At 54.9% G+C, this 25,509-nt stretch overlaps 11 protein-coding genes across 11 annotated transcripts; 8 read left to right on the top strand and 3 right to left on the bottom strand.

Annotated features, from left to right (window-relative positions):
* The first annotated feature begins 27 nt into the window (after positions 1-27).
* LOC144094302 (histone H4) lies at positions 28-756 on the top strand. Its single transcript, XM_077628238.1, has one exon. The coding sequence runs from the start codon at positions 136-138 to the stop codon at positions 445-447; it is 312 nt and encodes a 103-aa protein (XP_077484364.1). The 5' UTR covers positions 28-135; the 3' UTR covers positions 448-756.
* A 5,189-nt stretch (positions 757-5,945) lies between these two features.
* Positions 5,946-6,691, top strand: LOC144095092 (histone H3). Its single transcript, XM_077628890.1, has one exon. It carries the CDS (start codon positions 6,045-6,047, stop codon positions 6,453-6,455), a length of 411 nt encoding a protein of 136 aa, XP_077485016.1. The 5' UTR covers positions 5,946-6,044; the 3' UTR covers positions 6,456-6,691.
* Positions 6,692-6,726: 35 nt separating this feature from the next.
* On the bottom strand, positions 6,727-7,971 carry LOC144094303 (histone H2A-like). Its single transcript, XM_077628239.1, has 2 exons — positions 7,607-7,971; positions 6,727-7,530 (listed from the first exon to the last, which is right to left on the bottom strand). The coding sequence occupies exons 1-2, from the start codon at positions 7,834-7,836 to the stop codon at positions 7,386-7,388; spliced, it is 375 nt and encodes a 124-aa protein (XP_077484365.1). The 5' UTR covers positions 7,837-7,971; the 3' UTR covers positions 6,727-7,385.
* Positions 7,972-8,112: 141 nt separating this feature from the next.
* Positions 8,113-8,829, top strand: LOC144094304 (histone H2B). Its single transcript, XM_077628240.1, has one exon. It carries the CDS (start codon positions 8,120-8,122, stop codon positions 8,492-8,494), a length of 375 nt encoding a protein of 124 aa, XP_077484366.1. The 5' UTR covers positions 8,113-8,119; the 3' UTR covers positions 8,495-8,829.
* Positions 8,830-10,294: 1,465 nt separating this feature from the next.
* On the top strand, positions 10,295-11,154 carry LOC144094305 (histone H4). The gene has a single exon (XM_077628241.1). It carries the CDS (start codon positions 10,534-10,536, stop codon positions 10,843-10,845), a length of 312 nt encoding a protein of 103 aa, XP_077484367.1. The 5' UTR covers positions 10,295-10,533; the 3' UTR covers positions 10,846-11,154.
* Positions 11,155-14,750: 3,596 nt separating this feature from the next.
* On the top strand, positions 14,751-15,496 carry LOC144094306 (histone H3). Its single transcript, XM_077628242.1, has one exon. It carries the CDS (start codon positions 14,850-14,852, stop codon positions 15,258-15,260), a length of 411 nt encoding a protein of 136 aa, XP_077484368.1. The 5' UTR covers positions 14,751-14,849; the 3' UTR covers positions 15,261-15,496.
* A 35-nt stretch (positions 15,497-15,531) lies between these two features.
* Positions 15,532-16,699, bottom strand: LOC144094308 (histone H2A-like). Its single transcript, XM_077628243.1, has one exon. The coding sequence runs from the start codon at positions 16,562-16,564 to the stop codon at positions 16,190-16,192; it is 375 nt and encodes a 124-aa protein (XP_077484369.1). The 5' UTR covers positions 16,565-16,699; the 3' UTR covers positions 15,532-16,189.
* Positions 16,700-16,827: 128 nt separating this feature from the next.
* Positions 16,828-17,557, top strand: LOC144094309 (histone H2B). Its single transcript, XM_077628244.1, has one exon. It carries the CDS (start codon positions 16,848-16,850, stop codon positions 17,220-17,222), a length of 375 nt encoding a protein of 124 aa, XP_077484370.1. The 5' UTR covers positions 16,828-16,847; the 3' UTR covers positions 17,223-17,557.
* Positions 17,558-19,269: 1,712 nt separating this feature from the next.
* On the top strand, positions 19,270-19,949 carry LOC144095093 (histone H4). Its single transcript, XM_077628892.1, has one exon. The coding sequence runs from the start codon at positions 19,329-19,331 to the stop codon at positions 19,638-19,640; it is 312 nt and encodes a 103-aa protein (XP_077485018.1). The 5' UTR covers positions 19,270-19,328; the 3' UTR covers positions 19,641-19,949.
* Positions 19,950-23,542: 3,593 nt separating this feature from the next.
* On the top strand, positions 23,543-24,288 carry LOC144095094 (histone H3). Its single transcript, XM_077628893.1, has one exon. It carries the CDS (start codon positions 23,642-23,644, stop codon positions 24,050-24,052), a length of 411 nt encoding a protein of 136 aa, XP_077485019.1. The 5' UTR covers positions 23,543-23,641; the 3' UTR covers positions 24,053-24,288.
* Positions 24,289-24,658: 370 nt separating this feature from the next.
* LOC144095095 (histone H2A-like) lies at positions 24,659-25,489 on the bottom strand. The gene has a single exon (XM_077628894.1). The coding sequence runs from the start codon at positions 25,352-25,354 to the stop codon at positions 24,980-24,982; it is 375 nt and encodes a 124-aa protein (XP_077485020.1). The 5' UTR covers positions 25,355-25,489; the 3' UTR covers positions 24,659-24,979.
* Between the last annotated feature and the right edge of the window lie 20 nt (positions 25,490-25,509).

The raw sequence follows: 25,509 nt of genomic DNA on the forward strand, positions 1-25,509 counted from the left end.
CCGCCGAGCGCCACGAGGCCAACATAAGTTGGGGCCAGTATCCCCCTCCCCAGAATATCCCATAGTACCAACCACCACCACCACCACCATTCCCCGTTCTCGCCTCGGAGTGTACACTTCGTCGTCGGCACCATCATGTCTGGTCGCGGAAAAGGTGGCAAGGGACTCGGCAAGGGAGGCGCGAAGCGCCATCGCAAGGTATTGCGAGACAACATCCAGGGCATCACCAAGCCCGCCATCCGTCGTCTGGCGCGCCGAGGCGGTGTCAAGCGCATCTCGGGCCTGATCTACGAGGAGACCCGCGGCGTGTTGAAAGTGTTCCTCGAGAATGTGATCCGGGACGCCGTCACGTACACGGAGCACGCTAAGCGCAAGACTGTCACCGCCATGGATGTGGTCTACGCGCTGAAGCGTCAGGGCCGCACTCTGTACGGCTTCGGAGGCTAGTCCGTCCACCGTGTGCCGTCTGGACTTCGGCGTCGTGCAAGCACCCTTCTCGCGAAAAACAGCCCTCTTTAGGGCTACCCAACTGCTGCATGGGCAGCCGCTGGTCATGCGAACCAGAGCTCCGGTTCTCGTGTGTCCCTCTCTCCCCTTTGTTTTGCTACCGTTTTCTGCATCCGTTTTTCCTTTCCTTGCGGCCTGCCACAGCGAGCGGATCACGACCGAACGGCAACCAGGAGTGGTCTCAGGTAAGCAGTTCCGTTCTTGACTCTGTGCAGTAGCGCGTGCAGTCAGTACTGTGAGTGTCGTCCGAGGGAGCATGCTCGCTGTTTGCCTAGTCAGTCACTGTCAAACGCAGTGGACGGAGTAAAACAAAGTGTGTGCTCGAATTTGCAAAGTCTTTCTGCATTGACCGTCTGGGATTCAAGTGAGGCGGTGTTCGAGAGGTGACCGTTCCAGAAGAGCACAGTTTTTTTTTTTCGCTTTAAATGCGGGGCCTCATGGAATTCGGGGTCAGGTATGCTCGACTTTGTGCCGTAGTGCGTGCAACAACAAGTAGGGTATGCGAAATGCAGAGCTTCGCAGTTGCGCATCACTCGTGTCCGCCTGCGAAATGATCACAGCTCGTTTGAATGTCGCGGAAAGAGCGACTGATAATGTTGGCTACCGCTTAAAAAAAGGGGGGGGGGGAAATGCAAACAGAACGATTCGCCGAAGTCTGGTTAAGAGCGGAGATGCGAAGGTCCCTCTTTATTTTTTGGCCCATCGTGTTCTGCGTTGAAATTTTTTTGTGAAATGAAGGGCATTATAAAGTAGCCAATTACAGTTCCTACTCCCAACGTGACAGCGGCGGCGAGTTTTTTTGTTTTTTTCTTCTCCCGCACCAAGTTTACCCAACTCATCGGCGCAGAGCTGCGTTCCGAATCGAAATATTCAAGGCGGTGTAATGATTGCACTGCATTGCGTTTGGTCCAAAACCGTTACAGTTTTTCTCTATCGTAAATGTGGGGCGCTTTCTTGCCTGCAGGACATGTGGCCAGGTAATGCTATCACATTATTGAGCCCAAGTGTGCCATAAGGCTGTGCTAGTCAGCTTTACATGTCTGTGGCAGAAACACTGTTGGCGAATTTCAGCAGCCGTGCGCGCGTCAAAGAAAAAAAATTGGACGACTTGCAGCCATTCCTTGTATGCAGAGCGCCTCTCATAATCTGAAACCTGGAGGTAAACACACCTGGCCGAGAGACGTGCGAAATGGAGCATCGTGTTTCGTTTCCTGAATAGGCCTTTGTTCGTCAAATTGGGCTTCCAGAGTGTAACTCCAGATAAAAAACACAGGAATGAACGGGACGGACAAATTGCAAACCATTGCAGCACGCGAACAGCCCCTGCCTCAAGTGAAAAGGGGGAAAAGAAGCACACAGCTTGGTTGTCTGCATTCCAAGTGACTCAATGATTGGTTCTGTAGCGTGTTCCGCTGACCTGGAACAACATTGTAATGCTGGGGGGACTTAACTTTTTGTACACGACGGTGCGGACGTTCTCGTCACAGTCGACTTTAAGGAACCTGCAGGGTGGGATGAGCCGCCGAATGCCTCTTTAGTCTTGAGTCATTTTTTTTTTCTCCCCAGTTATGAGTACAATTAGATGATTTACCATCCCACTGGTGCACCGCTACAGACAGTTGTCCAAATTCATAGGAAGCGTTATTGCCTCCGACTGCCCAGTCGCTGTCCAATTTGTGTTTGCGACGATCACTTGCAGTGAATTATTATTATGAGACCACATTGTTGGAGCAGGTTCAATTCGTGAGTTTTTGACAGGCAGTACAGACACCGAAACGTACCTGTGAATAATAGCGTGCAAAAGCACTTCTCCCATGGAAACTGGAATATGCAGGATCTGTGTGGGAGCCTCATTGCAAAGAAAGGATGTAATGGAATAATACAAACGAGAGGACCCACCTTCCCTACTAACGCCTGAGAATGGAGTGCGCACACAAGAGCACAGGTGTAAAGTCAGTCGTCTCCAGTAAAGAGGAAAATTGGACTTGAACCTTTCCCTTAGGCCAATATTTTGTGCCACAGAACCCGACATGAATAGCTTTCTTTCTCTGCTTGCTGTAAAGGAGTCGTCTGAAAAGTTTCTAACGACTATGCAAAAAATCTAACTCTCTCAGGGTGAAAAAGCGCCGCGGGAAAAATCCACGTATTCATCATTTACCCGAGTCGGTTTTTGCTTCGCGCGGCAGCAGCAGTCGACTGCGCGACGCGGACTCTGCTGTCTCGGAGGCGGGTATACTTGCGCAGGCGACACGAAGGGGGCGCCGCAGCCCCGCGCTGCGCCGACTGTGTTGCGTTGGCAGGGAGGGAGGAGCAGCTCAGCTCCGGGCCTCAAGTATTCCGTTGCGTGGCAAGCGTTGGGCGCTTTAATGGGGGCTCGCACCCAGGCCGGTAGACGTCCTGCGCGAATTTTTGTTATTATTTTTGGTTTGCAAGCTAGAAGCGTCGGAACTGTGCCCGCAAATTTCGTTGCGGTGCGGCCGTAGCAGAGCGCTATTCTACGCGGGCCCCTACAGATATGCACATCCTGGCCTATGCTATGCAAGGAAAACGACAGGGCAGTGGATATAAAGCACTTTTCTTTCTATTTTTTTCAATTGGCCGCAGTCAGTTGATCTAACCCAGGCATGCACTTCCGTTTGTTTCTAAGGTGACCGCAGGAAGTACACCTCAATTACGGAGAGATGGGATGCATTCTTTACGCGCGCTGCTCTTGCTCACTAACCTTGCCTGCCTAGTACTCGAAGCATATTGTCCCGCAGATGCAGGAGAGCTTTTAGGCATTTATGCGCGGCTTCCGTGCACTGCACTGTGCCCAGTTCTTTCTGTGCAGTAAATAGTAAATTGGTTCATCTCTTGCGGTGGTTTGCGAGCTTGGCGCCCGGGGAGTTTTTTTTTTTTCGCAATCCCGTTGCTCTTTGTCTCCAAGACAAGAAAGCCTCTAACTGATAGCGTTGTGCGCATACCTATCCAGCGAAGCGCATGAACTTCGCAGGCGGCTGTGAGAAGTAGTGGGTCTTCGTTTTGCTCCGCACTTTTGTCTTCTCCGCTGGCGTTGAACCTTCTATGATTGCTTTCCAGTAATGCGGCCTAACTCGGCCAACAATCGCCGCTTTTTTTTTACACGCGCGACAGTCTGTTCTACACCAGTAACGGCACGTGCTTTTCAGGCATGCGGCGGCGACACACTGTAAGGTATCCACATCCAAGCTTGGGAAAGCAGCCACAGTGCCTGGGCAGGGAGAAAAAGTGCCTTTTATAAAATTGCACGCCACCACTTTAATCTTTACACTCGCCTCTCACATTCATTCGCTCATGCCGACCGCAGTGCACTTAACAATTTTGGTTGCTGCCTCCTTCCTTTGCCTATTGAAATGAGCCAACAAACAGCGAAAATAATTACTTTCTCCTCCTCAACTAAAGTTCAGTTCTATACTCAGAATGTCTCCCGGAGCATTCATTGCTTGCTGTCGCGCTAGTAGCTTCGCCTTTCTTTTCGAAAGACTCATTGCCCGGTATGTCCAAGAAGACAAGCTCGTTGCAGTGCGCTAACGCCACACGGAACGACCCGCAACCGCGTCGACACCCTGGTGTGGTGGCAAAGTCGACGCTGCCGCGTACGCCCGGCTCCTGCCAGAGGGCTGCTTTTGCTGTGCGGGCAAACCTAAAGGATAGGCGCACCGTAATCTTGCGCTAGACCACGGTTCCACACCCACTTGTCTCACCTTTGCCAGGCGCGAAACCAACGCGCGCTCGAAAAGTATATATATATATAGTGATTATTTATTTAAAATAACAAAAAGGAAGGTAAAAGATGTTTGCTCACCCCGGCATCTGCCATCACTAAACGGCGGCACCTGAGCTGGGGTAGCGGAAATATAGGATAGCAGGCAGTTTGAAGAAGTGAAAGAAAAGAGGTGAGGGGATAGCAGGAAAGAGATAGGGGTGAGGGCATATATACACTATTTACAAGTAAAAAGTTCCGGCCGCGCGCGTTCAGCCGCCGCGGCCGCCGGGTGGGAGAGGGGGTGTCGCCGATGAGGAGGCGGCCTGCTTCGTTGGGCAGGAGGCGGCCGGCTGCGTTGGGTCGCCGCGTCGTCTCCAAGGGGGGAGGTGCCCGTGATGTCGCCGCCAGGCGCCGCCTGGAATGCAGATGGCTGCGCGCGTGCGCCAACAACCGAAACCACCGCGACACACGCGCACAGCACTTGTTCACAACAGCTGGTGTGGGGCGGCCAGCTGTTTTAAGCGTCCGAGGTAGCACAAGCGGAGCGTTCCGTCACTGCCTAACACTACCTGGCGCAGAACAGACGGGACGTCAGGCCCGTCTGTTCGAGAAAAGCACACAAGCTCACCATTGTTCGCTCACGGGTACGCGCACTGCCCTGCGGCCACAACAGCGTCTTGAGCGAGTCTGGTAGGATGCCCAGCGCCCTGTAGGCCGCGAGCATATCACGACGAGCGTCGGCGAACGCGGTGCAGCGAAGTAGCAGATGTTCCAGTGTCTCCACTGCACCGCATCTAACACACACTTCGCTCGTCGCTAGTCCGTGGCGCACCCGTCGGTCCCCAGGCCACACGCAGCCGATGCGCGCGCGGAGGATCATTGCGCGTTGCGCCCGCGAGAGGGCGCGGCAGCCGTTGATGCTTGGAATGCGCTCACCTCCCGCGATGCGTGGGTCGGGGTGCTGCTGTCGGAGATGATCTTGTATGACCGCTCGCACGTCCTCCAGCGCTAGCGGGGGATCGCTCGGAGGTAGTTGATGTGCGGCGGTCGCAAGTTCGTCGGCCTCCTCGTTTCCCGCGATGCCGCAGTGACCGGGCACCCACTGCACGCGCACAACACATCCTTGCTGTGCAAGGCGCTCGATGCTTGCGCGAATGCCGCGCACTAGGGGGGTACCGCGGCCGATGCACTGTAGGCGGGTGAGGGCGGTGCGGGAGTCGCAGAGCAGAGCACTCCTGGGTGGCGGAGGTGCGATGGAGAGCAGCAGGTCCAGGCCCAGGTTTATCCCCATCAGCTCCGCCGTGGTGGAGGATCCCAGGAAGTTGGCGTGGGTCTGGCTGTGCAGTCGCAGGGCTGGGATGGTAGCCGCCGCTGCGATGGAGCGGCTGTCGCGTACCACTGAGCCGTCTGTGTACACGAGGACATGGCCCTGAATATCCTCGTGTATGACGGCTCTGGTCAGCTGCTGCACAGCGCAGAGGGGCGTGCTCCGCTTTCCCGCGATGCCGACGATCTCGCGCTCTATCTCCGAGGCAGCAGGCCATGGCTGGCAGGGGCCGTAGGGGGGGGCGGCTTCTTTGAGGCGCTCGTAGTCCAAAAGCGCCGCACCCATTTGCGAGCGCTCGAAAAGTAGTATTTCCAGCATTCTGGCGGCCGCCGCAGAACGGAGGGAAGCTATCGGTCCGTCAGCGGGGACCAATCGGGTCGGAGAGAGGGCGCGAGGGAGCAGCGCCGCCGCGCGGCGCGGAACACAGTCTCTCGCCGCCCGTCTCCGAAGGCAGTCCGTCCGTTACCAGCGTCCGCGTCCGGCACCATGGCTCGCACGAAGCAAACCGCGCGCAAGAGCACCGGTGGCAAGGCCCCCCGCAAGCAGCTGGCCACAAAGGCTGCTCGTAAGAGTGCGCCAGCTACCGGAGGCGTGAAGAAGCCTCACAGATATAGGCCTGGCACCGTGGCACTTCGTGAAATTCGCCGATACCAAAAATCGACCGAACTTCTCATCCGCAAGCTGCCCTTCCAGCGCCTGGTGAGAGAAATCGCTCAGGACTTCAAGACCGACCTGCGCTTCCAGAGCTCGGCCGTCATGGCACTTCAGGAGGCCAGCGAGGCATACCTGGTCGGTCTCTTCGAGGACACCAACCTGTGCGCGATCCACGCCAAGCGCGTCACCATCATGCCGAAGGATATCCAGCTGGCGAGGCGCATCCGCGGCGAGCGCGCCTAGAGCGCAGTGGCGCCCGGCACTTGGCGCCGCCGCCGCCGCCGCAGCAACGCATCACAACGGTCCTTCTCAGGACCACCCAAATGTTTGCTTTGGCCACGGGCGCACGAAACCGAGCTCCGAACCCGGCCGGTCCCTCTCTCTCGAACACTGCGTTTCGCAGCTGCTGGAAAACGAGGTGAGTTGTTGAAAGCCATGGCCCTGGCGTCTTCCGCGGGCTCGCGCTTGTAAATAACATCATTGCACAAGTCACGCGCGCGCGCCCAGTTTTGTGGGGGTAAATGCGGCGCTGGGCGCGCAAGTGAATGCAGCACGCGCCGCCTACATTAGGTGCACCTTGATACGCCGCGTACGTATTTATTGCTGTGTGAATAGTTTCTGTCGATATTACCGTCCGCTCACCTATTTTATTTCGTGTCTGCATTCTGCCTGCTGTGGCTTATTTCCGCTGTCCCAGTTCACGTCCTTCGGTATCTATGGCAGATGCCCGCGGTGGCGAAAAAAAAAAAAAAATCCCGTCCCTTGTTCTCTATTACTGTCTCAGTAAAGCCACTTCGTCATTCTCTCTAGCGCTGCTATGTGAAACCCCTGCTAGGGAACTGCCAAAAAAAAAAAACAATGCGCTGGTCATGCCCCTTATTAACGCTCTACTGGCCTCCTGCTAGCGACTGGGCCAGGAAAAGGAAAGGAAGAAGGGGCCGATAAAACTAAATAAAAGCCAACCTGTGTGCGGCGCGCAGTGAGGCAAACACTTTGAAAAAACAGCCAGCGTGAGAGGGACGCAGCGGTCCAGAGCAAATAAAAAAAACAAAACCCAAAGGTATCACACAGCGAGGCCCCGCCGTGGCAGGCAGTTGGTTGGTCCTGATAAGGACCGTTAGTTGGGCGCTGCTGATGCGGCGGGCGCGCCTCCACAGACGTGCGGTAGACCGCTCACGCCTTCTTCTCGGTCTTCTTGGGGAGCAACACGGCCTGGATGTTGGGCAAGACGCCGCCCTGGGCGATGGTAACTCCCGAGAGCAGCTTGTTCAGCTCCTCGTCGTTTCGGATGGCCAGCTGCAGGTGGCGCGGAATGATTGTGCGCGGAATGGTGTGTGCCTCCTTTGTTCTTGTCTTGCGTCTATTTTCGCTGGTTCCTTTTCTATGCAATGATTCTGGTCTTCTTGTTGTCCCGAGCAGCGTTGCCCGCCAGCTCGAGCACCTCGGCGGCCAGGTATTCGAGGACGGCGGCCAGGTAAACGGGGGCGCCCGCTCCGACGCGCTCCGCGTAGTTGCCCTTACGCAAGAGACGGTGAATTCGACCCACGGGGAACTGCAGTCCCGCGCGGCTCGAGCGGGTCTTGCTCTTGCCCTTGGCCTTGCCTCCTTTTCCGCGACCTGACATGGTGACTTCTGTTGTACGCTCGAGAAAGAACGGGGAACGCCGCGTGCGAGAACAGACAGGAACGGGCTGCTGCTTGATACTACGAACCTCGAGAGCGCGCCGCGATACCGCGACGGGAGCGCTGGAGGGAGGGTGAGGAGGCCGCGACGCGTCGACCAATCGCGCGGCGGCCTGGCTCCGGTCGCTTGAACACCACGGTGCCAGTATAAAAACGCCGCGCGCCCCTGCGCGCGCGTTCTTTCGACACCGTCCGTCTCCCCGAGCGCCGTCGTAACTGATCGTCATGCCCCCTCAACCGTCGGGAAAGGCCGTGAAGAAGGCCGGAAAGGCGCAGAAGAATGTGCGCGCAACCGACAAGAAGAAGAAGAAGCGCCGCAGGAAGGAGAGCTTCTCCATCTACATCTATAAGGTGCTCAAGCAGGTGCATCCGGACACTGGAGTATCCAGCAAGGCCATGTCCATCATGAACAGCTTCGTGAACGACATCTTCGAGCGCATCGCGGCCGAGTCCTCTCGCCTGGCCCACTACAACAAGCGCTCGACCATCACGAGCCGGGAGATCCAAACTGCGGTGCGTCTCTTGCTGCCTGGCGAGCTGGCCAAGCACGCCGTGTCCGAAGGCACCAAGGCTGTCACCAAGTACACCAGCTCCAAGTAGGCGGCACATCGCGCTCGTCGCCAGTCGTCCCCCCCAACAACCTCAACGGCTCTTTTCAGAGCCAACCAAAGTGTTTGCATCGTCGAGTCTGCAGGTAGCGGCGCGATGCTCCGGGCCCCTTTCTCTCTCTGTGTTTTGATTGTTTAAGTTGTTTTCTTCATTAGCATGTAGCCTCGAGAAATGGATATCAGGCGGTTGAAATAGCAGCGGTTTTGCTTAGGCAGCATGCAATACAGCCAGATTGTTAAAGAACAATATTTCGAATTAGTTGTAGGAGAACTGTAAAGGAAATATATATGTATGTATGCATGTGAATACTCATCCGCATGAGCACGTAAGAGAGAAGAAAAAAAAAAGAAGCTTCTACCTATTATATGCTTGCTTAAGTGTGACGGCAGGAGGTGATTTATTGCGGAATTCCCCCGGTTTGGGTTTGTGTGGATATTTGGCCTTAAGAAGAGGTTATCGTTTCGTGGCCGCAACACGTGCCTGCGGACGTCGGGGAGGCCACTGTGTTCCCTCAGTCTGTTCTTAGGAAATTCGAAAGGAAAACAGTTTGCCACCCGTGGCGTGCCCCATCTGGCCAGCGGTATTCGAAGGGAGGGAGGAAGTACTTACGTACAGCTGTAAGGGTTACATACACCAATGTGCAGGACGTAGAACTGGGCAGTACAGTGCGGCGGACGTAGCTGTAGCAAATCAGTCCGCAGAGAAGCCACGCTTCACACTGGCCACCGGGCGAGCGCGCACTCGCAGAATATGAAGCGCTACAAGCACAATTTGCTGTGTCGTTAGTAATGTGCGTGTCCCCCAGCGCGTGCGGCGCGCCCGCGTTTTTGTTTTCTTTTTTTTTCCCCGGTAAGAACGGCGAAAAATTCCGACGCTGGCAGCTGTTTGGTACCTTCTTTGGCTTCTTGCGGCCGATGCTGTCGTGCCAGATAGAGCAAGTAAGTCCTCGAACACGAGCAGATTATCGTATCGCGCGTGTGCACAATAGCCTGGCAATGGTCGGAAAACTGAAAGCGACGCTCGCACAGCTCGGGTTCGATCCAGCGAGCCGAAAGTGGGAAGAGAGGTGGTGAGACATTTGTTCTATGTAACTGGAAAATTTTAAAGCTGTGCATTGGTTACTTTTTGAGATAAACGTATTTCTATGTAGTCCGCAAGAGAAACTGGTCGTTTCTCGGCATCCTGGCGACCGGGAGAGGAGGGGGAGCGAGGTACGTGCGCCGCGAACGGCCGTAGTCGCCCTCTCAAGGGCCCGCTCCGATGTGGTCACGGACACGGTGAAGTGTGTGCGGGAAGTTGGGGACACACACACACGATAAGTGAGTGCTTAATTTCCCCTTAGCAATGCACGTTTTGAGAACGGGCAGGTTTTGAGGACAAAAAAAAAAAAAAACCGCTTCTGCAGCTTCACAAGTCGCGAAACCCGCTAATTGTTGGTAGCGCCAGCAATGACGGTGTCCTTGGTGTGTCTTTAAGGGGCGCGCGATTTAACGGTGTAAACTCTCCCCTGCCAGTGGGGGGGGGGGGGCAGCAAACAGAAACCACGCGCACCTGTTTGCTTGCAACGCAGGCACGCACGAAAAAAAAAAAAGACTGACAGCAGCAACGACTAGGCATCAAGTATTTTTTTTTTTCCATGCAAACGGAGCAGGCATGACCAAATATCGGTTATACAGCCACTATTGCGAAGTATAGGAGGTGCGCTTCGTTTTCCATTGTTTGCTATTTCCGTTTTTTTTTTTCTTGCGCGGTGGGGGGTCGCGTGATGCAGAATGGGGCAGTCTTCGCGTTGCTTGGTTGTTTACGTGTGCGCCTTGATGCGGTCGTTTTGGCTACCTTGCTGGCGGCGCGGCAGCCCTCCGAGAGGGCTCAGTAGTGCTAGCGAGCCGGCGCTTGCGGAGGCGGACTCTCATTGGTCGAGGCGCCGCAGCGAATGGCGGCTTCGCGCTGCCAGCACCACAGGCCGCCGAGCGTAACACCATCATTCCCCGTTCTCGCCTCGGAGTGTACACTTCGTCGTCGGCACCATCATGTCTGGTCGCGGAAAAGGTGGCAAGGGACTCGGCAAGGGAGGCGCGAAGCGCCATCGCAAGGTATTGCGAGACAACATCCAGGGCATCACCAAGCCCGCCATCCGTCGTCTGGCGCGCCGAGGCGGTGTCAAGCGCATCTCGGGCCTGATCTACGAGGAGACCCGCGGCGTGTTGAAAGTGTTCCTCGAGAATGTGATCCGGGACGCCGTCACGTACACGGAGCACGCTAAGCGCAAGACTGTCACCGCCATGGATGTGGTCTACGCGCTGAAGCGTCAGGGCCGCACTCTGTACGGCTTCGGAGGCTAGTCCGTCCACCGTGTGCCGTCTGGACTTCGGCGTCGTGCAAGCACCCTTCTCGCGAAAAACAGCCCTCTTTAGGGCTACCCAACTGCTGCATGGGCAGCCGCTGGTCATGCGAACCAGAGCTCCGGTTCTCGTGTGTCCCTCTCTCCCCTTTGTTTTGCTACCGTTTTCTGCATCCGTTTTTCCTTTCCTTGCGGCCTGCCACAGCGAGCGGATCACGACCGAACGGCAACCAGGAGTGGTCTCAGGTAAGCAGTTCCGTTCTTGACTCTGTGCAGTAGCGCGTGCAGTCAGTACTGTGAGTGTCGTCCGAGGGAGCATGCTCGCTGTTTGCCTAGTCAGTCACTGTCAAACGCAGTGGACGGAGTAAAACAAAGTGTGTGCTCGAATTTGCAAAGTCTTTCTGCATTGACCGTCTGGGATTCAAGTGAGGCGGTGTTCGAGAGGTGACCGTTCCAGAAGAGCACAGTTTTTTTTTTCGCTTTAAATGCGGGGCCTCATGGAATTCGGGGTCAGGTATGCTCGACTTTGTGCCGTAGTGCGTGCAACAACAAGTAGGGTATGCGAAATGCAGAGCTTCGCAGTTGCGCATCACTCGTGTCCGCCTGCGAAATGATCACAGCTCGTTTGAATGTCGCGGAAAGAGCGACTGATAATGTTGGCTACCGCTTAAAAAAAAGGGGGGGGGGGGAAATGCAAACAGAACGATTCGCCGAAGTCTGGTTAAGAGCGGAGATGCGAAGGTCCCTCTTTATTTTTTGGCCCATCGTGTTCTGCGTTGAAATTTTTTTGTGAAATGAAGGGCATTATAAAGTAGCCAATTACAGTTCCTACTCCCAACGTGACAGCGGCGGCGAGTTTTTTTGTTTTTTTCTTCTCCCGCACCAAGTTTACCCAACTCATCGGCGCAGAGCTGCGTTCCGAATCGAAATATTCAAGGCGGTGTAATGATTGCACTGCATTGCGTTTGGTCCAAAACCGTTACAGTTTTTCTCTATCGTAAATGTGGGGCGCTTTCTTGCCTGCAGGACATGTGGCCAGGTAATGCTATCACATTATTGAGCCCAAGTGTGCCATAAGGCTGTGCTAGTCAGCTTTACATGTCTGTGGCAGAAACACTGTTGGCGAATTTCAGCAGCCGTGCGCGCGTCAAAGAAAAAAAATTGGACGACTTGCAGCCATTCCTTGTATGCAGAGCGCCTCTCATAATCTGAAACCTGGAGGTAAACACACCTGGCCGAGAGACGTGCGAAATGGAGCATCGTGTTTCGTTTCCTGAATAGGCCTTTGTTCGTCAAATTGGGCTTCCAGAGTGTAACTCCAGATAAAAAACACAGGAATGAACGGGACGGACAAATTGCAAACCATTGCAGCACGCGAACAGCCCCTGCCTCAAGTGAAAAGGGGGAAAAGAAGCACACAGCTTGGTTGTCTGCATTCCAAGTGACTCAATGATTGGTTCTGTAGCGTGTTCCGCTGACCTGGAACAACATTGTAATGCTGGGGGGACTTAACTTTTTGTACACGACGGTGCGGACGTTCTCGTCACAGTCGACTTTAAGGAACCTGCAGGGTGGGATGAGCCGCCGAATGCCTCTTTAGTCTTGAGTCATTTTTTTTTTCTCCCCAGTTATGAGTACAATTAGATGATTTACCATCCCACTGGTGCACCGCTACAGACAGTTGTCCAAATTCATAGGAAGCGTTATTGCCTCCGACTGCCCAGTCGCTGTCCAATTTGTGTTTGCGACGATCACTTGCAGTGAATTATTATTATGAGACCACATTGTTGGAGCAGGTTCAATTCGTGAGTTTTTGACAGGCAGTACAGACACCGAAACGTACCTGTGAATAATAGCGTGCAAAAGCACTTCTCCCATGGAAACTGGAATATGCAGGATCTGTGTGGGAGCCTCATTGCAAAGAAAGGATGTAATGGAATAATACAAACGAGAGGACCCACCTTCCCTACTAACGCCTGAGAATGGAGTGCGCACACAAGAGCACAGGTGTAAAGTCAGTCGTCTCCAGTAAAGAGGAAAATTGGACTTGAACCTTTCCCTTAGGCCAATATTTTGTGCCACAGAACCCGACATGAATAGCTTTCTTTCTCTGCTTGCTGTAAAGGAGTCGTCTGAAAAGTTTCTAACGACTATGCAAAAAATCTAACTCTCTCAGGGTGAAAAAGCGCCGCGGGAAAAATCCACGTATTCATCATTTACCCGAGTCGGTTTTTGCTTCGCGCGGCAGCAGCAGTCGACTGCGCGACGCGGACTCTGCTGTCTCGGAGGCGGGTATACTTGCGCAGGCGACACGAAGGGGGCGCCGCAGCCCCGCGCTGCGCCGACTGTGTTGCGTTGGCAGGGAGGGAGGAGCAGCTCAGCTCCGGGCCTCAAGTATTCCGTTGCGTGGCAAGCGTTGGGCGCTTTAATGGGGGCTCGCACCCAGGCCGGTAGACGTCCTGCGCGAATTTTTGTTATTATTTTTGGTTTGCAAGCTAGAAGCGTCGGAACTGTGCCCGCAAATTTCGTTGCGGTGCGGCCGTAGCAGAGCGCTATTCTACGCGGGCCCCTACAGATATGCACATCCTGGCCTATGCTATGCAAGGAAAACGACAGGGCAGTGGATATAAAGCACTTTTCTTTCTATTTTTTTCAATTGGCCGCAGTCAGTTGATCTAACCCAGGCATGCACTTCCGTTTGTTTCTAAGGTGACCGCAGGAAGTACACCTCAATTACGGAGAGATGGGATGCATTCTTTACGCGCGCTGCTCTTGCTCACTAACCTTGCCTGCCTAGTACTCGAAGCATATTGTCCCGCAGATGCAGGAGAGCTTTTAGGCATTTATGCGCGGCTTCCGTGCACTGCACTGTGCCCAGTTCTTTCTGTGCAGTAAATAGTAAATTGGTTCATCTCTTGCGGTGGTTTGCGAGCTTGGCGCCCGGGGAGTTTTTTTTTTTTTTCGCAATCCCGTTGCTCTTTGTCTCCAAGACAAGAAAGCCTCTAACTGATAGCGTTGTGCGCATACCTATCCAGCGAAGCGCATGAACTTCGCAGGCGGCTGTGAGAAGTAGTGGGTCTTCGTTTTGCTCCGCACTTTTGTCTTCTCCGCTGGCGTTGAACCTTCTATGATTGCTTTCCAGTAATGCGGCCTAACTCGGCCAACAATCGCCGCTTTTTTTTTACACGCGCGACAGTCTGTTCTACACCAGTAACGGCACGTGCTTTTCAGGCATGCGGCGGCGACACACTGTAAGGTATCCACATCCAAGCTTGGGAAAGCAGCCACAGTGCCTGGGCAGGGAGAAAAAGTGCCTTTTATAAAATTGCACGCCACCACTTTAATCTTTACACTCGCCTCTCACATTCATTCGCTCATGCCGACCGCAGTGCACTTAACAATTTTGGTTGCTGCCTCCTTCCTTTGCCTATTGAAATGAGCCAACAAACAGCGAAAATAATTACTTTCTCCTCCTCAACTAAAGTTCAGTTCTATACTCAGAATGTCTCCCGGAGCATTCATTGCTTGCTGTCGCGCTAGTAGCTTCGCCTTTCTTTTCGAAAGACTCATTGCCCGGTATGTCCAAGAAGACAAGCTCGTTGCAGTGCGCTAACGCCACACGGAACGACCCGCAACCGCGTCGACACCCTGGTGTGGTGGCAAAGTCGACGCTGCCGCGTACGCCCGGCTCCTGCCAGAGGGCTGCTTTTGCTGTGCGGGCAAACCTAAAGGATAGGCGCACCGTAATCTTGCGCTAGACCACGGTTCCACACCCACTTGTCTCACCTTTGCCAGGCGCGAAACCAACGCGCGCTCGAAAAGTAGTATTTCCAGCATTCTGGCGGCCGCCGCAGAACGGAGGGAAGCTATCGGTCCGTCAGCGGGGACCAATCGGGTCGGAGAGAGGGCGCGAGGGAGCAGCGCCGCCGCGCGGCGCGGAACACAGTCTCTCGCCGCCCGTCTCCGAAGGCAGTCCGTCCGTTACCAGCGTCCGCGTCCGGCACCATGGCTCGCACGAAGCAAACCGCGCGCAAGAGCACCGGTGGCAAGGCCCCCCGCAAGCAGCTGGCCACAAAGGCTGCTCGTAAGAGTGCGCCAGCTACCGGAGGCGTGAAGAAGCCTCACAGATATAGGCCTGGCACCGTGGCACTTCGTGAAATTCGCCGATACCAAAAATCGACCGAACTTCTCATCCGCAAGCTGCCCTTCCAGCGCCTGGTGAGAGAAATCGCTCAGGACTTCAAGACCGACCTGCGCTTCCAGAGCTCGGCCGTCATGGCACTTCAGGAGGCCAGCGAGGCATACCTGGTCGGTCTCTTCGAGGACACCAACCTGTGCGCGATCCACGCCAAGCGCGTCACCATCATGCCGAAGGATATCCAGCTGGCGAGGCGCATCCGCGGCGAGCGCGCCTAGAGCGCAGTGGCGCCCGGCACTTGGCGCCGCCGCCGCCGCCGCAGCAACGCATCACAACGGTCCTTCTCAGGACCACCCAAATGTTTGCTTTGGCCACGGGCGCACGAAACCGAGCTCCGAACCCGGCCGGTCCCTCTCTCTCGAACACTGCGTTTCGCAGCTGCTGGAAAACGAGGTGAGTTGTTGAAAGCCATGGCCCTGGCGTCTTCCGCGGGCTCGCGCTTGTAAATAACATCATTGCACAAGTCACGCGCGCGCGCCCAGTTTTGTGGGGGTAAATGCGGCGCTGGGCGCGCAAGTGAATGCAGCACGCGCCGCCTACATTAGGTGCACCTTGATACGCCGCGTACGTATTTATTGCTGTGTGAATAGTTTCTGTCGATATTACCGTCCGCTCACCTATTTTATTTCGTGTCTGCATTCTGCCTGCTGTGGCTTATTTCCGCTGTCCCAGTTCACGTCCTTCGGTATCTATGGCAGATGCCCGCGGTGGCGAAAAAAAAAAAAAATCCCGTCCCTTGTTCTCTATTACTGTCTCAGTAAAGCCACTTCGTCATTCTCTCTAGCGCTGCTATGTGAAACCCCTGCTAGGGAACTGCCAAAAAAAAAAAACAATGCGCTGGTCATGCCCCTTATTAACGCTCTACTGGCCTCCTGCTAGCGACTGGGCCAGGAAAAGGAAAGGAAGAAGGGGCCGATAAAACTAAATAAAAGCCAACCTGTGTGCGGCGCGCAGTGAGGCAAACACTTTGAAAAAACAGCCAGCGTGAGAGGGACGCAGCGGTCCAGAGCAAATAAAAAAAACAAAACCCAAAGGTATCACACAGCGAGGCCCCGCCGTGGCAGGCAGTTGGTTGGTCCTGATAAGGACCGTTAGTTGGGCGCTGCTGATGCGGCGGGCGCGCCTCCACAGACGTGCGGTAGACCGCTCACGCCTTCTTCTCGGTCTTCTTGGGGAGCAACACGGCCTGGATGTTGGGCAAGACGCCGCCCTGGGCGATGGTAACTCCCGAGAGCAGCTTGTTCAGCTCCTCGTCGTTTCGGATGGCCAGCTGCAGGTGGCGCGGAATGATTCTGGTCTTCTTGTTGTCCCGAGCAGCGTTGCCCGCCAGCTCGAGCACCTCGGCGGCCAGGTATTCGAGGACGGCGGCCAGGTAAACGGGGGCGCCCGCTCCGACGCGCTCCGCGTAGTTGCCCTTACGCAAGAGACGGTGAATTCGACCCACGGGGAACTGCAGTCCCGCGCGGCTCGAGCGGGTCTTGCTCTTGCCCTTGGCCTTGCCTCCTTTTCCGCGACCTGACATGGTGACTTCTGTTGTACGCTCGAGAAAGAACGGGGAACGCCGCGTGCGAGAACAGACAGGAACGGGCTGCTGCTTGATACTACGAACCTCGAGAGCGCGCCGCGATACCGCGACGGGAGCGCTGGAGGGAGGGTGAGGAGGCCGCGACGCGTCGACCAATCGCGCGGCGGCCTGGCTCCGGTCGCTTGAACACCACGGTGCCAGTATAAAAACGCCGCGCGCCCCTGCGCGCGCGTTCTTTCGACACCGTCCGTCTCCCCGAGCGCAGTCGTAACTGATCGTCATGCCCCCTCAACCGTCGGGAAAGGCCGTGAAGAAGGCCGGAAAGGCGCAGAAGAATGTGCGCGCAACCGACAAGAAGAAGAAGAAGCGCCGCAGGAAGGAGAGCTTCTCCATCTACATCTATAAGGTGCTCAAGCAGGTGCATCCGGACACTGGAGTATCCAGCAAGGCCATGTCCATCATGAACAGCTTCGTGAACGACATCTTCGAGCGCATCGCGGCCGAGTCCTCTCGCCTGGCCCACTACAACAAGCGCTCGACCATCACGAGCCGGGAGATCCAAACTGCGGTGCGTCTCTTGCTGCCTGGCGAGCTGGCCAAGCACGCCGTGTCCGAAGGCACCAAGGCTGTCACCAAGTACACCAGCTCCAAGTAGGCGGCACATCGCGCTCGTCGCCAGTCGTCCCCCCCAACAACCTCAACGGCTCTTTTCAGAGCCAACCAAAGTGTTTGCATCGTCGAGTCTGCAGGTAGCGGCGCGATGCTCCGGGCCCCTTTCTCTCTCTGTGTTTTGATTGTTTAAGTTGTTTTCTTCATTAGCATGTAGCCTCGAGAAATGGATATCAGGCGGTTGAAATAGCAGCGGTTTTGCTTAGGCAGCATGCAATACAGCCAGATTGTTAAAGAACAATATTTCGAATTAGTTGTAGGAGAACTGTAAAGGAAATATATATGTATGTATGCATGTGAATACTCATCCGCATGAGCACGTAAGAGAGAAGAAAAAAAAAGAAGCTTCTACCTATTATATGCTTGCTTAAGTGTGACGGCAGGAGGTAATTTATTGCGGAATTCCCCCGGTTTGGGTTTGTGTGGATATTTGGCCTTAAGAAGAGGTTATCGTTTCGTGGCCGCAACACGTGCCTGCGGACGTCGGGGAGGCCACTGTGTTCCCTCAGTCTGTTCTTAGGAAATTCGAAAGGAAAACAGTTTGCCACCCGTGGCGTGCCCCATCTGGCCAGCGGTATTCGAAGGGAGGGAGGAAGTACTTACGTACAGCTGTAAGGGTTACATACACCAATGTGCAGGACGTAGAACTGGGCAGTACAGTGCGGCGGACGTAGCTGTAGCAAATCAGTCCGCAGAGAAGCCACGCTTCACACTGGCCACCGGGCGAGCGCGCACTCGCAGAATATGAAGCGCTACAAGCACAATTTGCTGTGTCGTTAGTAATGTGCGTGTCCCCCAGCGCGTGCGGCGCGCCCGCGTTTTTGTTTTCTTTTTTTTTTCCCCGGTAAGAACGGCGAAAAATTCCGACGCTGGCAGCTGTTTGGTACCTTCTTTGGCTTCTTGCGGCCGATGCTGTCGTGCCAGATAGAGCAAGTAAGTCCTCGAACACGAGCAGATTATCGTATCGCGCGTGTGCACAATAGCCTGGCAATGGTCGGAAAACTGAAAGCGACGCTCGCACAGCTCGGGTTCGATCCAGCGAGCCGAAAGTGGGAAGAGAGGTGGTGAGACATTTGTTCTATGTGGCTGGAAAATTTTAAAGCTGTGCATTGGTTACTTTTTGAGATAAACGTATTTCTATGTAGTCCGCAAGAGAAACTGGTCGTTTCTCGGCATCCTGGCGACCGGGAGAGGAGGGGGAGCGAGGTACGTGCGCCGCGAACGGCCGTAGTCGCCCTCTCAAGGGCCCGCTCCGATGTGGTCACGGACACGGTGAAGTGTGTGCGGGAAGTTGGGGACACACACACACGATAAGTGAGTGCTTAATTTCCCCTTAGCAATGCACGTTTTGAGAACGGGCAGGTTTTGAGGACAAAAAAAAAAAAAAACCGCTTCTGCAGCTTCACAAGTCGCGAAACCCGCTAATTGTTGGTAGCGCCAGCAATGACGGTGTCCTTGGTGTGTCTTTAAGGGGCGCGCGATTTAACGGTGTAAACTCTCCCCTGCCAGTGGGGGGGGGGGGGCAGCAAACAGAAACCACGCGCACCTGTTTGCTTGCAACGCAGGCACGCACGAAAAAAAAAAGACTGACAGCAGCAACGACTAGGCATCAAGTATTTTTTTTTTTTCCATGCAAACAGAGCAGGCATGACCAAATATCGGTTATACAGCCACTATTGCGAAGTATAGGAGGTGCGCTTCGTTTTCCATTGTTTGCTATTTCCGTTTTTTTTTTTCTTGCGCGGTGGGGGGTCGCGTGATGCAGAATGGGGCAGTCTTCGCGTTGCTTGGTTGTTTACGTGTGCGCCTTGATGCGGTCGTTTTGGCTACCTTGCTGGCGGCGCGGCAGCCCTCCGAGAGGGCTCAGTAGTGCTAGCGAGCCGGCGCTTGCGGAGGCGGACTCTCATTGGTCGAGGCGCCGCAGCGAATGGCGGCTTCGCGCTGCCAGCACCACAGGCCGCCGAGCGCCACGAGGCCAACATAAGTTGGGGCCAGTATCCCCCTCCCCAGAATATCCCATAGTACCAACCACCACCACCACCACCATTCCCCGTTCTCGCCTCGGAGTGTACACTTCGTCGTCGGCACCATCATGTCTGGTCGCGGAAAAGGTGGCAAGGGACTCGGCAAGGGAGGCGCGAAGCGCCATCGCAAGGTATTGCGAGACAACATCCAGGGCATCACCAAGCCCGCCATCCGTCGTCTGGCGCGCCGAGGCGGTGTCAAGCGCATCTCGGGCCTGATCTACGAGGAGACCCGCGGCGTGTTGAAAGTGTTCCTCGAGAATGTGATCCGGGACGCCGTCACGTACACGGAGCACGCTAAGCGCAAGACTGTCACCGCCATGGATGTGGTCTACGCGCTGAAGCGTCAGGGCCGCACTCTGTACGGCTTCGGAGGCTAGTCCGTCCACCGTGTGCCGTCTGGACTTCGGCGTCGTGCAAGCACCCTTCTCGCGAAAAACAGCCCTCTTTAGGGCTACCCAACTGCTGCATGGGCAGCCGCTGGTCATGCGAACCAGAGCTCCGGTTCTCGTGTGTCCCTCTCTCCCCTTTGTTTTGCTACCGTTTTCTGCATCCGTTTTTCCTTTCCTTGCGGCCTGCCACAGCGAGCGGATCACGACCGAACGGCAACCAGGAGTGGTCTCAGGTAAGCAGTTCCGTTCTTGACTCTGTGCAGTAGCGCGTGCAGTCAGTACTGTGAGTGTCGTCCGAGGGAGCATGCTCGCTGTTTGCCTAGTCAGTCACTGTCAAACGCAGTGGACGGAGTAAAACAAAGTGTGTGCTCGAATTTGCAAAGTCTTTCTGCATTGACCGTCTGGGATTCAAGTGAGGCGGTGTTCGAGAGGTGACCGTTCCAGAAGAGCACAGTTTTTTTTTTTCGCTTTAAATGCGGGGCCTCATGGAATTCGGGGTCAGGTATGCTCGACTTTGTGCCGTAGTGCGTGCAACAACAAGTAGGGTATGCGAAATGCAGAGCTTCGCAGTTGCGCATCACTCGTGTCCGCCTGCGAAATGATCACAGCTCGTTTGAATGTCGCGGAAAGAGCGACTGATAATGTTGGCTACCGCTTAAAAAAAGGGGGGGGGGGAAATGCAAACAGAACGATTCGCCGAAGTCTGGTTAAGAGCGGAGATGCGAAGGTCCCTCTTTATTTTTTGGCCCATCGTGTTCTGCGTTGAAATTTTTTTGTGAAATGAAGGGCATTATAAAGTAGCCAATTACAGTTCCTACTCCCAACGTGACAGCGGCGGCGAGTTTTTTTGTTTTTTTCTTCTCCCGCACCAAGTTTACCCAACTCATCGGCGCAGAGCTGCGTTCCGAATCGAAATATTCAAGGCGGTGTAATGATTGCACTGCATTGCGTTTGGTCCAAAACCGTTACAGTTTTTCTCTATCGTAAATGTGGGGCGCTTTCTTGCCTGCAGGACATGTGGCCAGGTAATGCTATCACATTATTGAGCCCAAGTGTGCCATAAGGCTGTGCTAGTCAGCTTTACATGTCTGTGGCAGAAACACTGTTGGCGAATTTCAGCAGCCGTGCGCGCGTCAAAGAAAAAAAATTGGACGACTTGCAGCCATTCCTTGTATGCAGAGCGCCTCTCATAATCTGAAACCTGGAGGTAAACACACCTGGCCGAGAGACGTGCGAAATGGAGCATCGTGTTTCGTTTCCTGAATAGGCCTTTGTTCGTCAAATTGGGCTTCCAGAGTGTAACTCCAGATAAAAAACACAGGAATGAACGGGACGGACAAATTGCAAACCATTGCAGCACGCGAACAGCCCCTGCCTCAAGTGAAAAGGGGGAAAAGAAGCACACAGCTTGGTTGTCTGCATTCCAAGTGACTCAATGATTGGTTCTGTAGCGTGTTCCGCTGACCTGGAACAACATTGTAATGCTGGGGGGACTTAACTTTTTGTACACGACGGTGCGGACGTTCTCGTCACAGTCGACTTTAAGGAACCTGCAGGGTGGGATGAGCCGCCGAATGCCTCTTTAGTCTTGAGTCATTTTTTTTTTCTCCCCAGTTATGAGTACAATTAGATGATTTACCATCCCACTGGTGCACCGCTACAGACAGTTGTCCAAATTCATAGGAAGCGTTATTGCCTCCGACTGCCCAGTCGCTGTCCAATTTGTGTTTGCGACGATCACTTGCAGTGAATTATTATTATGAGACCACATTGTTGGAGCAGGTTCAATTCGTGAGTTTTTGACAGGCAGTACAGACACCGAAACGTACCTGTGAATAATAGCGTGCAAAAGCACTTCTCCCATGGAAACTGGAATATGCAGGATCTGTGTGGGAGCCTCATTGCAAAGAAAGGATGTAATGGAATAATACAAACGAGAGGACCCACCTTCCCTACTAACGCCTGAGAATGGAGTGCGCACACAAGAGCACAGGTGTAAAGTCAGTCGTCTCCAGTAAAGAGGAAAATTGGACTTGAACCTTTCCCTTAGGCCAATATTTTGTGCCACAGAACCCGACATGAATAGCTTTCTTTCTCTGCTTGCTGTAAAGGAGTCGTCTGAAAAGTTTCTAACGACTATGCAAAAAATCTAACTCTCTCAGGGTGAAAAAGCGCCGCGGGAAAAATCCACGTATTCATCATTTACCCGAGTCGGTTTTTGCTTCGCGCGGCAGCAGCAGTCGACTGCGCGACGCGGACTCTGCTGTCTCGGAGGCGGGTATACTTGCGCAGGCGACACGAAGGGGGCGCCGCAGCCCCGCGCTGCGCCGACTGTGTTGCGTTGGCAGGGAGGGAGGAGCAGCTCAGCTCCGGGCCTCAAGTATTCCGTTGCGTGGCAAGCGTTGGGCGCTTTAATGGGGGCTCGCACCCAGGCCGGTAGACGTCCTGCGCGAATTTTTGTTATTATTTTTGGTTTGCAAGCTAGAAGCGTCGGAACTGTGCCCGCAAATTTCGTTGCGGTGCGGCCGTAGCAGAGCGCTATTCTACGCGGGCCCCTACAGATATGCACATCCTGGCCTATGCTATGCAAGGAAAACGACAGGGCAGTGGATATAAAGCACTTTTCTTTCTATTTTTTTCAATTGGCCGCAGTCAGTTGATCTAACCCAGGCATGCACTTCCGTTTGTTTCTAAGGTGACCGCAGGAAGTACACCTCAATTACGGAGAGATGGGATGCATTCTTTACGCGCGCTGCTCTTGCTCACTAACCTTGCCTGCCTAGTACTCGAAGCATATTGTCCCGCAGATGCAGGAGAGCTTTTAGGCATTTATGCGCGGCTTCCGTGCACTGCACTGTGCCCAGTTCTTTCTGTGCAGTAAATAGTAAATTGGTTCATCTCTTGCGGTGGTTTGCGAGCTTGGCGCCCGGGGAGTTTTTTTTTTTTCGCAATCCCGTTGCTCTTTGTCTCCAAGACAAGAAAGCCTCTAACTGATAGCGTTGTGCGCATACCTATCCAGCGAAGCGCATGAACTTCGCAGGCGGCTGTGAGAAGTAGTGGGTCTTCGTTTTGCTCCGCACTTTTGTCTTCTCCGCTGGCGTTGAACCTTCTATGATTGCTTTCCAGTAATGCGGCCTAACTCGGCCAACAATCGCCGCTTTTTTTTTACACGCGCGACAGTCTGTTCTACACCAGTAACGGCACGTGCTTTTCAGGCATGCGGCGGCGACACACTGTAAGGTATCCACATCCAAGCTTGGGAAAGCAGCCACAGTGCCTGGGCAGGGAGAAAAAGTGCCTTTTATAAAATTGCACGCCACCACTTTAATCTTTACACTCGCCTCTCACATTCATTCGCTCATGCCGACCGCAGTGCACTTAACAATTTTGGTTGCTGCCTCCTTCCTTTGCCTATTGAAATGAGCCAACAAACAGCGAAAATAATTACTTTCTCCTCCTCAACTAAAGTTCAGTTCTATACTCAGAATGTCTCCCGGAGCATTCATTGCTTGCTGTCGCGCTAGTAGCTTCGCCTTTCTTTTCGAAAGACTCATTGCCCGGTATGTCCAAGAAGACAAGCTCGTTGCAGTGCGCTAACGCCACACGGAACGACCCGCAACCGCGTCGACACCCTGGTGTGGTGGCAAAGTCGACGCTGCCGCGTACGCCCGGCTCCTGCCAGAGGGCTGCTTTTGCTGTGCGGGCAAACCTAAAGGATAGGCGCACCGTAATCTTGCGCTAGACCACGGTTCCACACCCACTTGTCTCACCTTTGCCAGGCGCGAAACCAACGCGCGCTCGAAAAGTAGTATTTCCAGCATTCTGGCGGCCGCCGCAGAACGGAGGGAAGCTATCGGTCCGTCAGCGGGGACCAATCGGGTCGGAGAGAGGGCGCGAGGGAGCAGCGCCGCCGCGCGGCGCGGAACACAGTCTCTCGCCGCCCGTCTCCGAAGGCAGTCCGTCCGTTACCAGCGTCCGCGTCCGGCACCATGGCTCGCACGAAGCAAACCGCGCGCAAGAGCACCGGTGGCAAGGCCCCCCGCAAGCAGCTGGCCACAAAGGCTGCTCGTAAGAGTGCGCCAGCTACCGGAGGCGTGAAGAAGCCTCACAGATATAGGCCTGGCACCGTGGCACTTCGTGAAATTCGCCGATACCAAAAATCGACCGAACTTCTCATCCGCAAGCTGCCCTTCCAGCGCCTGGTGAGAGAAATCGCTCAGGACTTCAAGACCGACCTGCGCTTCCAGAGCTCGGCCGTCATGGCACTTCAGGAGGCCAGCGAGGCATACCTGGTCGGTCTCTTCGAGGACACCAACCTGTGCGCGATCCACGCCAAGCGCGTCACCATCATGCCGAAGGATATCCAGCTGGCGAGGCGCATCCGCGGCGAGCGCGCCTAGAGCGCAGTGGCGCCCGGCACTTGGCGCCGCCGCCGCCGCCGCAGCAACGCATCACAACGGTCCTTCTCAGGACCACCCAAATGTTTGCTTTGGCCACGGGCGCACGAAACCGAGCTCCGAACCCGGCCGGTCCCTCTCTCTCGAACACTGCGTTTCGCAGCTGCTGGAAAACGAGGTGAGTTGTTGAAAGCCATGGCCCTGGCGTCTTCCGCGGGCTCGCGCTTGTAAATAACATCATTGCACAAGTCACGCGCGCGCGCCCAGTTTTGTGGGGGTAAATGCGGCGCTGGGCGCGCAAGTGAATGCAGCACGCGCCGCCTACATTAGGTGCACCTTGATACGCCGCGTACGTATTTATTGCTGTGTGAATAGTTTCTGTCGATATTACCGTCCGCTCACCTATTTTATTTCGTGTCTGCATTCTGCCTGCTGTGGCTTATTTCCGCTGTCCCAGTTCACGTCCTTCGGTATCTATGGCAGATGCCCGCGGTGGCGAAAAAAAAAAAAAATCCCGTCCCTTGTTCTCTATTACTGTCTCAGTAAAGCCACTTCGTCATTCTCTCTAGCGCTGCTATGTGAAACCCCTGCTAGGGAACTGCCAAAAAAAAAACAATGCGCTGGTCATGCCCCTTATTAACGCTCTACTGGCCTCCTGCTAGCGACTGGGCCAGGAAAAGGAAAGGAAGAAGGGGCCGATAAAACTAAATAAAAGCCAACCTGTGTGCGGCGCGCAGTGAGGCAAACACTTTGAAAAAACAGCCAGCGTGAGAGGGACGCAGCGGTCCAGAGCAAATAAAAAAAACAAAACCCAAAGGTATCACACAGCGAGGCCCCGCCGTGGCAGGCAGTTGGTTGGTCCTGATAAGGACCGTTAGTTGGGCGCTGCTGATGCGGCGGGCGCGCCTCCACAGACGTGCGGTAGACCGCTCACGCCTTCTTCTCGGTCTTCTTGGGGAGCAACACGGCCTGGATGTTGGGCAAGACGCCGCCCTGGGCGATGGTAACTCCCGAGAGCAGCTTGTTCAGCTCCTCGTCGTTTCGGATGGCCAGCTGCAGGTGGCGCGGAATGATTCTGGTCTTCTTGTTGTCCCGAGCAGCGTTGCCCGCCAGCTCGAGCACCTCGGCGGCCAGGTATTCGAGGACGGCGGCCAGGTAAACGGGGGCGCCCGCTCCGACGCGCTCCGCGTAGTTGCCCTTACGCAAGAGACGGTGAATTCGACCCACGGGGAACTGCAGTCCCGCGCGGCTCGAGCGGGTCTTGCTCTTGCCCTTGGCCTTGCCTCCTTTTCCGCGACCTGACATGGTGACTTCTGTTGTACGCTCGAGAAAGAACGGGGAACGCCGCGTGCGAGAACAGACAGGAACGGGCTGCTGCTTGATACTACGAACCTCGAGAGCGCGCCGCGATACCGCGACGGGAGCGCTGGAGGGAGGGTGAGGAGGCCGCGACGCGTCGA

Source organism: Amblyomma americanum, chromosome 6 (assembly GCF_052857255.1).
Source record: "Amblyomma americanum isolate KBUSLIRL-KWMA chromosome 6, ASM5285725v1, whole genome shotgun sequence".
In the NCBI taxonomy this organism is placed as follows: Eukaryota; Metazoa; Arthropoda; class Arachnida; order Ixodida; family Ixodidae; genus Amblyomma; species Amblyomma americanum.